At 37.4% G+C, this 14,802-nt stretch overlaps 1 protein-coding gene across 1 annotated transcript in view; it reads left to right on the top strand.

Moving 5' to 3' along the window:
• Positions 1 to 14,227, top strand: part of LOC144195833 (importin-11-like) — a 40,119-nt gene extending 25,892 nt beyond the window's left edge. Inside the window, exons 23-30 of the mRNA XM_077715689.1 lie at positions 3,229 to 3,308; positions 3,616 to 3,696; positions 5,053 to 5,148; positions 5,483 to 5,596; positions 5,983 to 6,104; positions 7,861 to 7,956; positions 8,884 to 8,968; positions 12,764 to 14,227. Of these exons, the coding sequence (XP_077571815.1) occupies positions 3,229 to 3,308; positions 3,616 to 3,696; positions 5,053 to 5,148; positions 5,483 to 5,596; positions 5,983 to 6,104; positions 7,861 to 7,956; positions 8,884 to 8,968; positions 12,764 to 12,928 (839 nt within the window). The 3' untranslated portion in view covers positions 12,929 to 14,227. The remainder of the gene's footprint in view (positions 1 to 3,228; positions 3,309 to 3,615; positions 3,697 to 5,052; positions 5,149 to 5,482; positions 5,597 to 5,982; positions 6,105 to 7,860; positions 7,957 to 8,883; positions 8,969 to 12,763) is intronic.
• The last annotated feature ends 575 nt before the right edge of the window (positions 14,228 to 14,802 follow it).

The raw sequence follows: 14,802 nt of genomic DNA, 5'->3' as shown, positions 1-14,802 counted from the left end.
ACATTTGGCTCCTTTTTATCGCAGTATGCAGTGGTTAATTTTGGTTTGCCCGTGGAGAACAGTGCAAAGATGTGGGATGCAGAAACGAGGTCTGGCGGGATTGGTGTTGTAGCTTGCCAGGTATGTAGCCTGGCCTGCCTGATAAAAGAGCCCCACTTCATCACTGCTAAATTGGAGCAACAAATTCCCTAATTAGAATGTCAAGAGCCTCGCCTTGGCCTGACTTGATGAACATTTTTCATTTGTGTAATACTGCCACGACTGCCATGTAGGGTGCACTTCAGCTCCAACACGAAATAAAGACTCATAAACAGAAGCCATGTCAATGATTTTGCACAGTGCTTATAGCTTTGGTTCATCAGTCAACAGCATGGAACCACAGCACTTGAATTTGTTCGGAAATTTTACTTTTTACAATCGCTGTGCAGAGTGAGGAAAACCAACAAAATAATCTACATACAGTATGAACACACTAGCAATGGTATCCATTCATTGCAAATATTGAGTACTGCTCTCAGTGTGATGTAAAATATGTTAGCCAAGCTTATTACCAATGTTATGTCCCTCGGTACCTGGCGGGCCGTAACATTTGTTTCTGCAATGCTAGACACTACCTTCTAGCTGATTGCAATTTGCTATTTAAAATCCAACTGTCACCTCAGGGGGTATTTACTGAATTCAATAGACTCTACTTCACTTGACCACAACCCATAGTCCTTTTGTGTAAATAAACCAAATTAATGCAAAACACAGTTTTATTCCAGCTTTTGTGCAAGCCAGTGTTTAGTTGTTTATTCCCCCAAAATCATTCAAGGTTTTCTTCAGCTCAATAGTTAATGCATGTTGTCTCAGAACAGTACTATTCTTTTGTTTGATCAAAACACATTATTACTAAAGATGGCTTTGACAAAATGACATGGCCGTCATTGTCTCCAAATTTGCAACTTTGAAATATCTCTGTTGCTATTTTGTTGTTTTTCCAATTGCTTTGCTTGAGAGTGGCCCAGCGGCTGAGTGGTTAGAGCAACAGCCTCACAGGGTTCAAATCCCGGTTACATCCACCTCTGTGGAGTTTGCATTATTCTCCCTGGGTCTGCGTGGGTTTCCTCCCACATTCCAAAAACATGCTGATTGATTAATTTGGTCCTGGACATACGAGTGTGAGTGTGCATGGTTGTCCGTCTCCTTGTGTCCTGCGATCGGCTGGCCACCGATTCAGGGTGTTCCCCTAATGCTGGCCCAGAGTCAGCTGGGATGGGCTTCAGCACCCCCCGCTACTCTATTAAGGATAAAGCGGTTCAGAAAATGTATTAATTAATGAATTGCTTCAATTGCTGTTGTGTTGAGTCGAGAGATTTTCATTTAAGAGTACTTCTTATATTTCAGTAGGTTTCCAAGAGCGGAAAAAATGGAGCAAAAGCCAATGCCTCCATGTCGGGCTTTCTTTAACACGTGATCTCTTTCTCACCCTTTCTCCTGTGCCATATTATGGTTTTTCTGCCTTCAGTTCTTAGTAGGAAGGCTAGCACTGAATAATCACTCTGTAGCCTCTCGCAGGCAAAATGTATTGGATGTCTAGAACCGTCACTTGCAGCCTGTGAAAACCTTTTAAAGGGTTAGCACTGGTTATAAATGTACATAAAAGGATGGAGTAACTTTCTAGTCTCTCCCTCCCATCTTTTATTGGTAATGTGGAAGGACCTGTTTTTATGGACTTGTCCGGAATGTCTGGGTCTTTGACAGACACGGTTAATGTCCCTCTCAGCTTCTCCCGATACAAATATCTCTATTAAAAATAAAATAATGTTGCTCTTCAGTCAAACTCCATTCATTGAATTTCTTTTACTTAAAATATACTGCCCATTAACAAAGGTTGTATCTAATTCTTTATTAATAAAAAAAAAACTAAGGGGCGAAAAAAATTATGACTTGTTGTTTTCACTGAACTAAGATCTATATGCTGCTTATCAAGAAAATGTGTGAGGCTGCAAATTTGTTTGGGATCAAAACAAGATACCTTCTCACATTTAATGTTGTTAATTCCTTGAATTAATAACTGTTATGCAAAATTTTTCATCAACTTAGCATGCATGCTTGGTGTCTGCTTGGCCTGCATGGTTTCTCTTTGTTTCGGCTTAATGTGTTTTGTTGTCACAGTTCCACTTCTGTTCTTTTGAATATTCATGCGGTTTTGCTAAATAAAAAGTCTGAGGAAAACACTGTGCCTCCACAGATGGTTGCATACATTATCTTTTTTTTTGGTTTTCTGTGGCAAGCCAAAAAAATTGAAGTGTATTAGATTCTGTTCATCATACCTGGCTGACTCAGTTGCTAATCACAGAACCTTTTAGATACTGTTCAGTTCTAACTCATTTGTTGAAGTTTTTTTTGTTTGCTTAATACAGCTTTATTCTTTGCTTTTGATGATGGACCCAACCCAAGAAAGTTACGGTGCGAGCGAAAAGAGAAAACTTGCTTGTTATCAAAATATTCATGAGTCTTACTATTACTTTTAATTGTGGTTTCTATTAGAGAGGTTGTAGTGACTTGTAGTGTTGTGAATTTCTCAGTGCCCACAAAGCCTTTTTATTCTTTAGAAATTAAATCAGGATGATTAAATGACCTAGTTGGTTTTCCCCAACTAGGTTTAAATATCAAAAAGCTCCTACAGTAAAGCCCAATTAAACAACGGAGGTCGAGGATAATATATGTCATTATTGCCTAATGAAGTTGTCAGAAGTGTTTAGTAATTAAATTTAGGTCATTGTTGATATTGCCTCCTAGATTAATGTTGGCAGATGAGCAGCCTCCCAGGAGCTACATCGGCCCGATGCCACGCTGTTCCTTTGCTCTTGTATACCAAGAAACATGTAATTAGAGATGCTCCTCCAGCTAATTTTCTAGTTTATCTTTTATGGTAAAAGATGGTTTCAATGTGATGCTTTCTTATGAAGTAAACAGCCCAAATCAGCTTTGGGTTGAACCCCCAGTGCCATTTGATGATCAAGCATAGTTGTTTTGTCTTCATTTCTTCAAAAATGGAAACTTGTAAGGCTAAAACCTGCATGTGATTAGAGGATATGTGCTTTCTCCAGTAAATGGAGGATTTGATAATTTATGCGAAGCCGTTTATTCAAAATTTTGCATATCCTTCTCACTGCCTTTTAGACCCCTGTCTGCTTTGTCAAGTGGTTAAATCACACTCACGTCTGTTTCTTTTGTGTTCAGAGTTGAGCTCAGAGAACCTGCGCACATGCTTCCAGATTGTCAATGCCTACCTATACCTGTCTCCAACAGAGTTCCTCCAGGTGACATACATTCCTAGAGTCAAAAAACATTAGTGCTTTGAAATTTAGCCTAATTTAATATCACTTTTTTTCCCCCAGATCAACTTTAAAAAAGAGAAATCTGATAAAGATACAAAATGTATTTCTTTTTCTGTGTAAAAAAAATCTGAGATTTTAATTTTAAGCCAAATTTACATTCCCTAGTACCACTGTAATATGTTATATTGTGCATTACTTCTTAGTGCTTATTGTAATATAAGTTAATTCATCGTCTTACTGTTTACAGTAAGTGTTTTCTTATACTTGGGTTTATTTTTTTCTTTTGCAGAATTATGCTGAATCCTTGTGCAAGTCTTTCTGCAGTCTGCTTAAGGACATCACGAATGAGGGCCAGGTCCAAGTGCTCAAGGTATTTCTTGGAGTGTCTTTGACTACTATGTTGAGTGTCTAAAAATAGAACATAACTTTTTAGCTACCGGCATATCCAGGGCCATATGGTTGTGGGATGGTATCAACGAGGTGGTGGAATGCTGTTTGTAAATAGCAGCCACACCCTCCATTGTGTCTTTAGTTAATCACTTCTGATTATAATGGAGATATTTATTCAATCATTCATTTTCCATATTGTGCATTCTCATAATGGTTTTGGGGTTTCTGGAGCCTTTCCCAGCTGACTTCTAGACTTGTCCCCTTCAGCTGTGGGTCGCACAGAGAGCAATAGAACCATTCGCAACTCAAAATCATAGCGCCCCCGAGCAAGAATTGATCTCACGCATTGAAGTAAGCCAAGTGAATTACTACACCTTCAGGTGGCTTTGGAAATATTTAATGCGGTCAATATTCTTGAGAAGAGTAATTCGCAAAAAATAGATTCACCAATTTCTACTTATATTAGCTGTTTTTTGCAAGATCTTTTAGTACTTAATACTAGTTATGGTGACGAGTAGATTAGCATTAGAGTAGTTTAGTGCTATATTGTGGAGTATTCTATCGTACAAATATGAACTCTGTTGTCAACAAAGGACCCCCTTTTTATCCCTTAATGTACAGCATTCAGCAGTACAGATGATACTGGTATTTCGGCTACCCGTATTCTCGCTGCCTTATATGCATAAAGCGCAGTACTTGCATACATGTGAGGCTCCTTTGTTCTTACTAAAAGAAACACCTCAGCCCACACATTGGCACTTCACATTACATGAGCTCTCTCATTGAGGTCTTTCTATGTAACGTTCAGAAGAATATAGAATACTTGCAGACAATATTTGTCCTTTTCATTTAGTTTTTCCATTCAAATGCTAATTTGTTGCAACATATAAAGGGAAATGCCATTAAAGATTCCTTTGGAGGTTTAATTTTGTTTAGACTAATGACAGAGGATGGTTGCTTATTTGGTGGATTCATTTGAAGTCTAGAAACTCAACTGAGCTTTGACTTTTAAAGCAGCAGTCTTTAGTAAGGGGTAGTCAATTTTCTTGTCCAAATACATTCCACTAATAATAAAAGAGTCGTCTTTAATTCTTATGTTTGCTTTCAATTTTTCACTTAACCCACTTATGATAATTTTTGGGGGGAGATTTCATTTTATGTACCCTACTGAAATGTCTTTAAAACTTCCCTAATCATATCCATGATCCAATCCAATCATAACTCAAATCCCAAATAATCTGTAAAGTGAATGTTCTTCTCTCATTGCACACAACTCAGTACAAACTAGATATAGATTCCGTAGTTTTATACAACTTTGAATTCTGTGTTTCAACAGGTGGTAGAAATAGCATTAAAGGTCAGCCCCATAGTCGGAGCCCACATATTCCAGCCACTGCTGCAAGGTGTCCTCACAGGTGTAGTGAATGGCGAGGTGAGTTTTCCTTATCCCCTCTTTACACTTGTAAACACCATTTTAAAAATCCTTGAAACTTTTTTTCTGTGTAAAGCATTCTTTATTAGCTGGACCAAGCTTATACTTTGTTGCAAGCAAATGAATAATAATATGAAATAAAACCCTGACAATGGGAGAGCAACACTATCATGCCTATTTCAAAATAAAATGCAGCATGGTACAAGTGTATTTACGTTTAGAGAGTTGTCCGCTCAGGTCGCAAAATTAGCCAGGACCGCCTCTGACCCGATGTGTCAGGAGATATTTATGTACATAGTATTACATTTTCTGATTTCATCTTTGTTTTGTGCAGAGATATCCTGTGGTAATGTCCACCTACCTGGGCATCATCGGCCGCATCCTTCTCCAGAATTCAAGCTTCTTCTCATCTCTGCTCAGTAAGATGGCTACTGAATGTGGCCAGGAGGTGAGATTTCATGCATGTCTTTCTTTTTTTGCCTTCTCAGCAATCTCTTGCAATAATTATACTGTATCAAAAAAAAAGGCCTGTGAAAGTTTGATATGTCAGAAAGTGTGCTCTAAATGATGACCGATGGAATTGTTGGTGGTACCATATCTAGGCACTCATGCAAAGGTCTAGTCCTTTTAGTTCTGGAACTTTTACATTTTGTTTAGCCCAATTATACGAGAAAAGGAAGAATAGGCTGTTTGGAAAAAACCCTGGGCTGTCACTCTTCAGTGACAACCTCCTCTATCTGAGACTTAAGGGAGATCAATTGTTATCAACAAGATTAATTCAGGCTCTCTTCCAAGACAGTTAATTTCTATTCCCCCATTTTTGTTCTTTACCAGATTGACCAATTGTTTGGTAGTGTGATAGAAATGTGGGTGGACCGATTAGACAACATCACACAGCCTGAAAGAAAGAAGCTTTCGTCTCTCGCCCTACTTTCCCTCTTGCCATCTGACAGCAGGTAAGGCACAGTCATACATACACATTTGGGGATTTGGAGCCATTGTTTGGGGGAGTAAGAATATAGAGATACTGTATATTATCAGGCCTGTCGAGTTCGCAGATGTAATTTATTAGGAAAGCAATTGGAAGTGTGACTGTCACACTTAAACAAATGCAGTAGTTGATTTTGTAAACAAATCGAGTAAAGCTCAAACTGTTCCTTTCTGTACTTCTCAACCAATGCTTTTAGTTGGGTTTGCAACTCATTTGAAACAGCCTTTAAAAGCCAATTCTAGATAAAAAGATATTCTTGAATGGCAATGAATTGGTTCTTTAGAAAATATCACTTGCTAGTACTACGGCGTCCTCAAATTTTGTGAAAAAGTGACACCTTGAATAATTGATCCGTAGTCTCACAATAGCCGCTGCAGTGTATCTTTAAATTACTGGCAGATTTTGTATGTATTGAGGAGCTTGCCATCCACACACTCATATCTATTACCTTCACAAACACATATCCAGTGATTTTTTTTTTCTTCTTCGTTCCAACTCTAACAGCTATAAAGTTGCAATTTACTTAAAATTGCTTTTTGAAACAATGCATTACATATCTTATGAAGTATTAATAGTTTGAGCTTTTTTGAAGAAACTTTAATATAAAGGGGGGCTAGTAGTGCATTTGCTCATCGAGATTTTGGGAAAACTGACATTCTCCACAGTCTTGATTTTGTAATGTTAGATAGCCATGAAATCCTTTGTCACACCCTCTTGCCAATTGGAAATGGCAACCTTGGCTGGTCTAGAACTGCATGACAAAACAACTATCCGCAAATTAATCACAGTTACAATTGTAAGGGTTGTTTATCTTTTCTTATTTACGATTATGGATCTCATTATTTTTTTCTTTTTCTCTGTGTGAGTGACAAATAGTTGTCTAACTGAAGCTAGGTAGAGCAAAGTTTTATGAACTTTTCTGCAGGCTGTTTTCAGTACCTTCTGTCTTGTATACTTCTTTTCTAACAAACTACTTGTAAAATCACAATAAAGCTAGGATAGGGTCAACATAGTAGTTAGTACATGTGGTATTAAGGGAAATGGATAAGAGGGTATTCAGTTAGTCACAGGGGAAACTGTCCGGCGCCACATTGGTTATAGCATGTTGGCCTCACAGTTCTTGGGTTGAGGGTTCAATTCCAGGGCCGTCCTCACTGTGTGAAGTTTGCATGTTCTCCCCAGGCTTGTGTGGGTTTTCTCAGTTAGGCTGGCTGAATACCCTAAATTCACCCTGGGTGAGCCCGAATGGTTGTCCGTCTCCTTGTGCCCTGTGATGGGCTTGCCACCGATTCAGGGTGTTTCCCGCTTGGTGCCCATAGTTACCTGGGATAGGCTCCAGCACCCCTGACTCCTATTGACCCCTTTTCTTGGACGTCATCAAAATTTGTGTGTGCAGCATTGGCTTCCACAAATTCTTTGGCACACCGTAGGAGTAAGGAAGATTGTCTCCATCTGTAATCATTCGTTTTGGTCTTCGTTTACCTGCAGTCAAGGGGTTTATAGTTGTGTCCTAGAATGGAAAAGGAGAGCTACAGCATTGATAAATGGAATCGGTCAACTTGTCCATGTGCTTTTTTTGCCAGCTACTTAATCATAGGGAGCGTTTAACAGATTGTGAGTCTTTGTTAAAGTGCTACCCTCATTAGTTTTACTTGATACAAGCAATTTCGAATGTTATCAGTGACAATGACTTGTGACCTGATCATTCATGTGCCATTTAGTTTGATCCAGGACAAGTTTTGCGGTATAATCAACATCTGTGTCGAGACTTTGCATGACGTGATGACAGAAGATCCTGAGACAAGCACCTACAAAGAGTAAGTATGCATCTCTATATGGTACTACATTTAAATACAAAAATAATAGACTCAAATTCATATCGAAAAAGGAAACTTTTTTTTTTCTTTTTGGTCCTTCTCTAAGATATATTCATACATTTAGCTCAGGTATTAAGCTGAGACCTTTTGTAGAAAAAAGGTTTTAAGAACAGCGCATTCTTGCAGGCACTGCAAATAGAGATAGAACACAGAAATACCAACGCTGCATCTTTTCATTATGGCATGAGTGGCAGCTGCACCTATCCCACTTTAATGATAAGCACAAGGGTGAAAGTAAAGGCATTTCATAGTAGACTAATCTAGATAGTGACAAATTGACTGAAGGGAGGGTGAGCACAACCAGAGAAAACAACCTGTGCGCATTAGCTTGATGTGGGAAGGGAATAAATATCCCATCATACTTTGAAATTGAATCTATCTCTGTCTATGTTTGTGTTCTTTTTCACTGAGGCATAAGACTAATTTCTAAGCTCTGTATATATTCTTGTTGCCTGCGTGAGTTTTCGTTGGGTGCTCCAGTTTCATACCACATCCCAAAAACATGCATGGTAGACTGGTCGAGGACTCTAAATTGCTCCGAGGTATGAGTGTTAACATGATTGGTTGTCTCCTTGTGACCCCCAATTGACTGGCCACCAATTTAGGGTTTCCCCTGCCTGCTTGCCATAGTTAGCTGGGATATGCTTCAGCCCCCGCATGACATGTCGTACTGAAACTGAATGAATTAAATTGGAAGGACTCAAGACTCGGGAGGCTTTTTGTCTTTTTCCCCCTGCATTCAATTCACCAGTATGAATTGCAAGTGCAATTTGTGTGCGTGTGTGTACTCTCTGTCCTGAAGTGGTTTCCTGTCATGAAGTATATGTATGGTTATTAATATTGAGTTGAATATTATTGTGTTTGCAGCTGCATGCTGATGAACCACTTTGAGGAGCCCAAGTTGAGTGAGGATGAGGAGCCGCCGACTGAACAGGACAAAAGGAAAAAACTAGTCAGTCAAACAAACAACACACATGCAATCATTCTTGAAACATTTCCATGCTTCATTTGCATCTTTATAAAATTACCCTAGAATATATTATTCTTTTAGATGCACGACTGCAAATAGCAGATAACTGAATAGATACACAATCATACATTTCATATTGGTTTTGGTCCACCTGAGAAAAGTGTTAACATTAATACAGCCACTAAATGGTCCCTTTGTGTGAGGCTAAATGGTTGCCCTTCGATTGACTGGTCATCAATTCAGGGTGTACCCTGCCTACTGCCTGTTATCGACTGAGATAGGCTCGAGCACCCCCGCAACCCTTGTGAGGATAAGCGGAAAATGAATGCAGGGCCTGACTCGATTCAATCCCTCTTCATTTAAAGCAAATGTGCTAAAAGCTACCCAAAAGTACTGTTTGCAAATACTACATACATAGAAATACCGTATCTTGAATGTTAAAGCACCACTAAAGCGATTACATTTTTTTATACAAAAAAAGGAAAACAAAGCTAAAATGCATCTTCCGACATGCACCTATAGCTTATAACTTTTGATGGACTTTGCAAAAGTAGTGAAACTACATACCAATACACTATTTATTCCAAAATTAGAAAGTGGACCCAAAGGAGCTAAATAAATCACTTTTGCTTATTGGGGACTAAATGCACTTAAAGCTGTTTTGTAGCCATAAATTGTGCAATTTACATATATAAATGAATTGAATGCTTTTATTGTCAGTATACAAGTAAAATTAGATTCATAGCCTCACCACGAGGTGCACAATAACAACAAGAAAATAATCAATAAATAATAACAATACCTAATAATTAAATAAGTAATAAATAAATAAATCAGTAGTCAAGACAGGATTTTTCATTCCATGTTCACATCTTGTTGCTATAAATTATTGCATTTTAATATAGAAAGTCTACAATATCAACCCGGCTTCTTTGTGATAAAGCTTTTTTTCCCCTTTCATCCACCAGTTTATTTTTTATTTTCTCTTATATAAGAAATAATTGATGCTGCCTTCTCTCATGAGATTTCAACAAGGAAGCCACTTACCACAAGCAATGCAATAATATTTTTGCCTTCATACTTGTGCTTGTCTTTTAAGGTTTTATTCTTACCAGGCTCATGTCTTTCTTCATGGGGACATTTGTCTCACTGAGCCAATGCGCTATTAATATTCAGTTCTTAAATTGATCATAATACATTTTAATTATCAATGTGACACGTGTGGCTCTTTACAAGCTCATCTCAGGCTGATTGTTTGTTCAAAGGACTTCATAGTTAGTCTAATTGAAGTTGCAACTAGACTCCAAAAGTCCCTAAGGATTGATAACATATTCCTTGGTCTCTGGAGAGCGGGTTTGTCAAGGTACACCACTATTCAGTTTCCAACTAATTGGGCTTTGCTGTGGAAAGATGGGAGTAATTTAAATAAAACCTTCATCTTGAATCATTTAATTTTTTGGGGCAAAAATTTGCTTTTTTCCACACCACCTTTGTCGGACATGTAAATATAGGATTGATTGATATAGTGTGTTTATTTATTCCTCGTATTTGTTCAGCTTTCTTTTAAAAAAAAATGTGTGCACTTCCAAATTCATCCCATTAGTTGCAGCAAATGAACTACTAGAAAACACATTTATTGACCTCCTCTAAACAATATGTACTTCCCACATAATAAAAAGGTCAATCATTCATATTCTAGTCCGAAGTACATTTTCAATCAAAAATAAGTCGCAGTATTGAGACTTTTTGGCCATATCTCATGTTTCCTAATTAAGCAAATATGCATGTTGTTTAAATCTAATACTAAAGTTCTTGTCATTTTGAAACGGTTTCATACTCCTGCAAAATAGAAGTTGGTGAAGGTTTCAGCTTCAAGTGATGGTTTTCTCATGTAATTGGACAAAACACAAAACACTGTTAATGGTACAGTCTGTGTTTGATAATAACCAGCATTTACGCCTTCTACCAATTCCTATTAGTAGCACATATTCCAATTTGTGAAGCCTCATTTCCTGAGCAAATGACTGCAATCAAATTGTAATCCTCCCACTACGTCGGATCATAAAAAAGCACATCTTGACAATGAGGAGTATTTTGTGCACTGTTGAACAATCTGTCCTGTTATATTAAAACCTTCTTAAATATCTCACACTGAAACAAGCAGTTTAGCATTAAATTAAATCTCGGCATGGTCACTTCAAATAATGATTGTATTGCTCTCTCAACATTAAGTAGACACTGACTAAAATCCAGGTCTAGAAATACAAGTAAAATTATGACTATCCAGGATCAGTGAAGACAATCTATAAAGGTCACTCACACATTATTTATTAATTGGATAATTGTCAAACATGACATCTTAAGAGCTCTTTTGCAGTCTTGACGCACCAAGCTTAGCCCACAGAGTTAGCCGGGGTCGCAGATGTCATGTCAAAAACAAAAAAATTGAATTAATATCTGTTTGCGTGTCACCCAGTCAACCCCACACTGTCAGCAATGCTTTTTTGTGTCTGCTAGACGTCATTTGGAAGCCTCACAGCTCATTACATTTCATACGTGCGTGTGTCTGAGCTAGTATTCTCACTGTTATCGACATGTGGTAAATCCGTTGCGTGATTATCAGTAAATTTAATCTTTTTTCCATCCTAGTGAGGAAATGTGGTTTTATGCTCCTGTCAGTTTGTTAAGTATAACATATCAAGCTCCATCAGGATTTCTTTAAATTTTTCTTCCCGATTTATGGCCAAAGGATCAGTTTCTGTATATCATTTCTTTGAATGTAATATCACTAAAATAGGTCTCCAGTTGTGTGGTTCTTAATGAAGTCTTTTTTGTGCAAATCTCATTTTGTTGTAGGTTAAATAACATTCCCATTTTGTTTAGTCTATTGCGTATTAAAGGAAATATGGTAATGTGTATTGCTAAAATGGAAAAATGACTTATTTAGTGGTAGTGATGATCCAGAAATCAGGAATGACACTGAGCTTGGGTTCATGATGACAACAATGCTGGTCTTAAACACAGTAAACTCTGATCATGTTCTCTTTGCCACTAGACTGTAATTTATGCTGAGTATATACTTTTCTCATTAGGACACAATAGCAGCCACTCTTCAGGAGCTTGATTACCCTGTAATAGTGGAAAACTAATGAGTACTACAAGTGTCATGATTAGCAAGAGACTGTGAGTTGCCATCTAAAATACTGTTGCTCTCCAGCGTCTTATTTGCCTGTCCTTTCCCCCCTCTGTTAATGACGTCTACCAGCAATGACAAATCCAACTTTGGCTGATTAGATCATTAACACTAGTGCTAAAGAGAGCTGCTTGCTTTTCTTATGGGTCTGCACACTAACCTAGTTGCTAAGACTCGGCAGACCAAGAAACAACACCAGCATAATTAGTGTGTTTAGTGGTAAAGAACAGACACAGTCATGAAGCAAGAAACAATTATTAGTTAAACAGTAAAACCTCTGAAGTTGGATTTACTTTCAAAACAATTCCCAAGTGGTGTAATTTGGGTTTGATATATAGGCCTATCATTGCCGAGAAATCTCAACGGCACTTTCTTTCAGCAGACAGTCCAAACCAGGTGACTAAGAATCAGAAACAGGACCAGGACATCTCTTTGTTTCTAAGACACACACATAAAATCTTAGGTTTATTATATGATTCAATTGTTGTGCCTTAGTCTTTGTAATATACAGTAGTATTTGCTTTCTCTGCTTTTGTTCAATTCACCAAAAACTTTTACATAAAAAAGTTTTTGTTGTATTGCAGTTGGCCTTGGAGGACCCTGTGCACACCATTTCTCTCCAGCAGTTTGTCTATGAAAAACTGAAGGCTCAGCAGATCCTCCTGGGTGACCAGGGCTTCGGCAACCTCATGGAAAGTGTGGACACGGAGCTTGTAAGGCAGCTCCAGGAGTTCCTGCAGGGCTTCTGAATCACATCCACATCCTACACTAGCCTATACAACTCACCATTGCCATTTAATCCTCAATGCCTTCTTCCCTTCAGAAAAAAAAAAGACTCAAACATGTAGGCCCCATTGGAAATATTCCCAAACGCTGCCCATGTTCTCTGCCTTATCTACATCTAGAAATAGTCTTTTCCAATCGCCCGTTATCATGTCACCTCCCACCATTAACAAAACAGATTGCTTTATTATTATTTTTTTAGAGTGTTTCATGCGTATTTACCATTAGTTTGAGAAGCTATAGCTCTTCCGAGCTTCTACTAAATTTCTCACTTTATATTTTTCGTCTTTTAGTGTGGTTTTGATATGGAAAGAGTAGAGGTGTACTTACCAAAAAATAGTTTGTAAGCCAAGGACTATTCAACTGAATTATCTACAGACTGAAGCTCCAAGGTGGTAGAAAAGAAACCAGACAGACCTGAAACAGTTTACAAAATCTATCCTCCAAATCCCCCAAGAAGGAAAAAAAAAACAAATGTAAGTTTTGTATCTTTGTAAAATATGGACTGTATTTAGCATGACTATATCAATTTGTTTTTACTTCCCCTCCATGTTTTAAGGTGTTCACGTCATAGCCAGGCGTCAAATTGAATTAACTACTGAGTTTTTTTGTTTTTGTTTTTAGTTAAATTACACAATGGGTGATTTTTTCTATTTTTAAGCCAATGACCTGAATGTGGAATTATGTATATACGTATTGCTGCTATTTGTGGGAGTGTTAGAGCACTTTAACCAAAAATATTATTTTCATTACTGCTGTGTTTAACACATTGAATACTAGAGGACATATACCTAAGCTTAAAAAAAAACATGTATATATAAATATACTTTTTTCATCAATATGATCTGCAACTACCCTATTATGGTTAGTAGAATAAATTACAAATAAATCAGGAAATCTTAATTTAGAAATGAATTTGTGTTCAAGCTCTAAAGTGTCATTTGAGCCTCAAAATGCAAAATCATAGTCCTAAAATTTGTACTTCGTGAAGGAGCTTTGAACTATTTTCCTTAGGTTTCATAATTGTATAATATAATGATAGACTATATTTCATTCTAGCTTTAGTTTTCCACCAGAAGTAAACAAACATACAGTTTCCAAGTATAATTCAGCCTCTTAGCCTTTATAATGGCACGAGATCATTGTTATTGCTTAAAAATATTTTCTCTTTATTCCGCTAACTCTTGCTTGTATTGTGTGATGTGACAAGCTCGCACCACAAACTGAATATTTGCTTTTGGCAAAAAAATAAAAAATAAAAATAAGTTCTTTATTTCCTTTTTAAACTTTCAATAAAATGAAGTAATAAAACAAAACAATAAAACTTCCATGACTACAAAGAAGAAAAGACTCAAATGAGACTAGTTTAATTGGAATTCTCACTAAGGAGCCAATGCTAAAGATTCCCATTGCTTTTGTTTCCCTGTTGTTTTTTCAGTTAGATGACCCAGGTTTGGCAGTCAACTTAATATCATTTCTATACAGTCATTTGGCCTCTGCCTCTTATGGATCCCAATGCAAGTGCATCATCAGAAAAGCTGCCATCACAAAAATGATGACAATTATTTTTGATTGACACTGCCAGGGAGATATTAATACTAGTTTATTGTGGAACTGAAGTGCACCGCTTCAAACAGCTGTTTCTCAGAGATCATGTAAATTGACTCATCAGTAAACAGTACTGTAGATGTTGTGTTTGGCTTTTCACAAAATATTGCAAAGGTGATATATTGCCGATACAGGGTGTGGTATATACAATACTAGAAGAGGAAATGTGGTTTCTCTCAATCTCTTGTCCCTCATCCATAATAAATGTGATGCGGAAAAATTGCTGAGTCGG

This window comes from Stigmatopora nigra, chromosome 4 (assembly GCF_051989575.1).
Source record: "Stigmatopora nigra isolate UIUO_SnigA chromosome 4, RoL_Snig_1.1, whole genome shotgun sequence".
Lineage (NCBI taxonomy): Eukaryota > Metazoa > Chordata > Actinopteri > Syngnathiformes > Syngnathidae > Stigmatopora > Stigmatopora nigra.
Note: the sequence above shows the minus strand (reverse complement) of the source record. Positions and strands in the feature narration are given on the sequence as shown.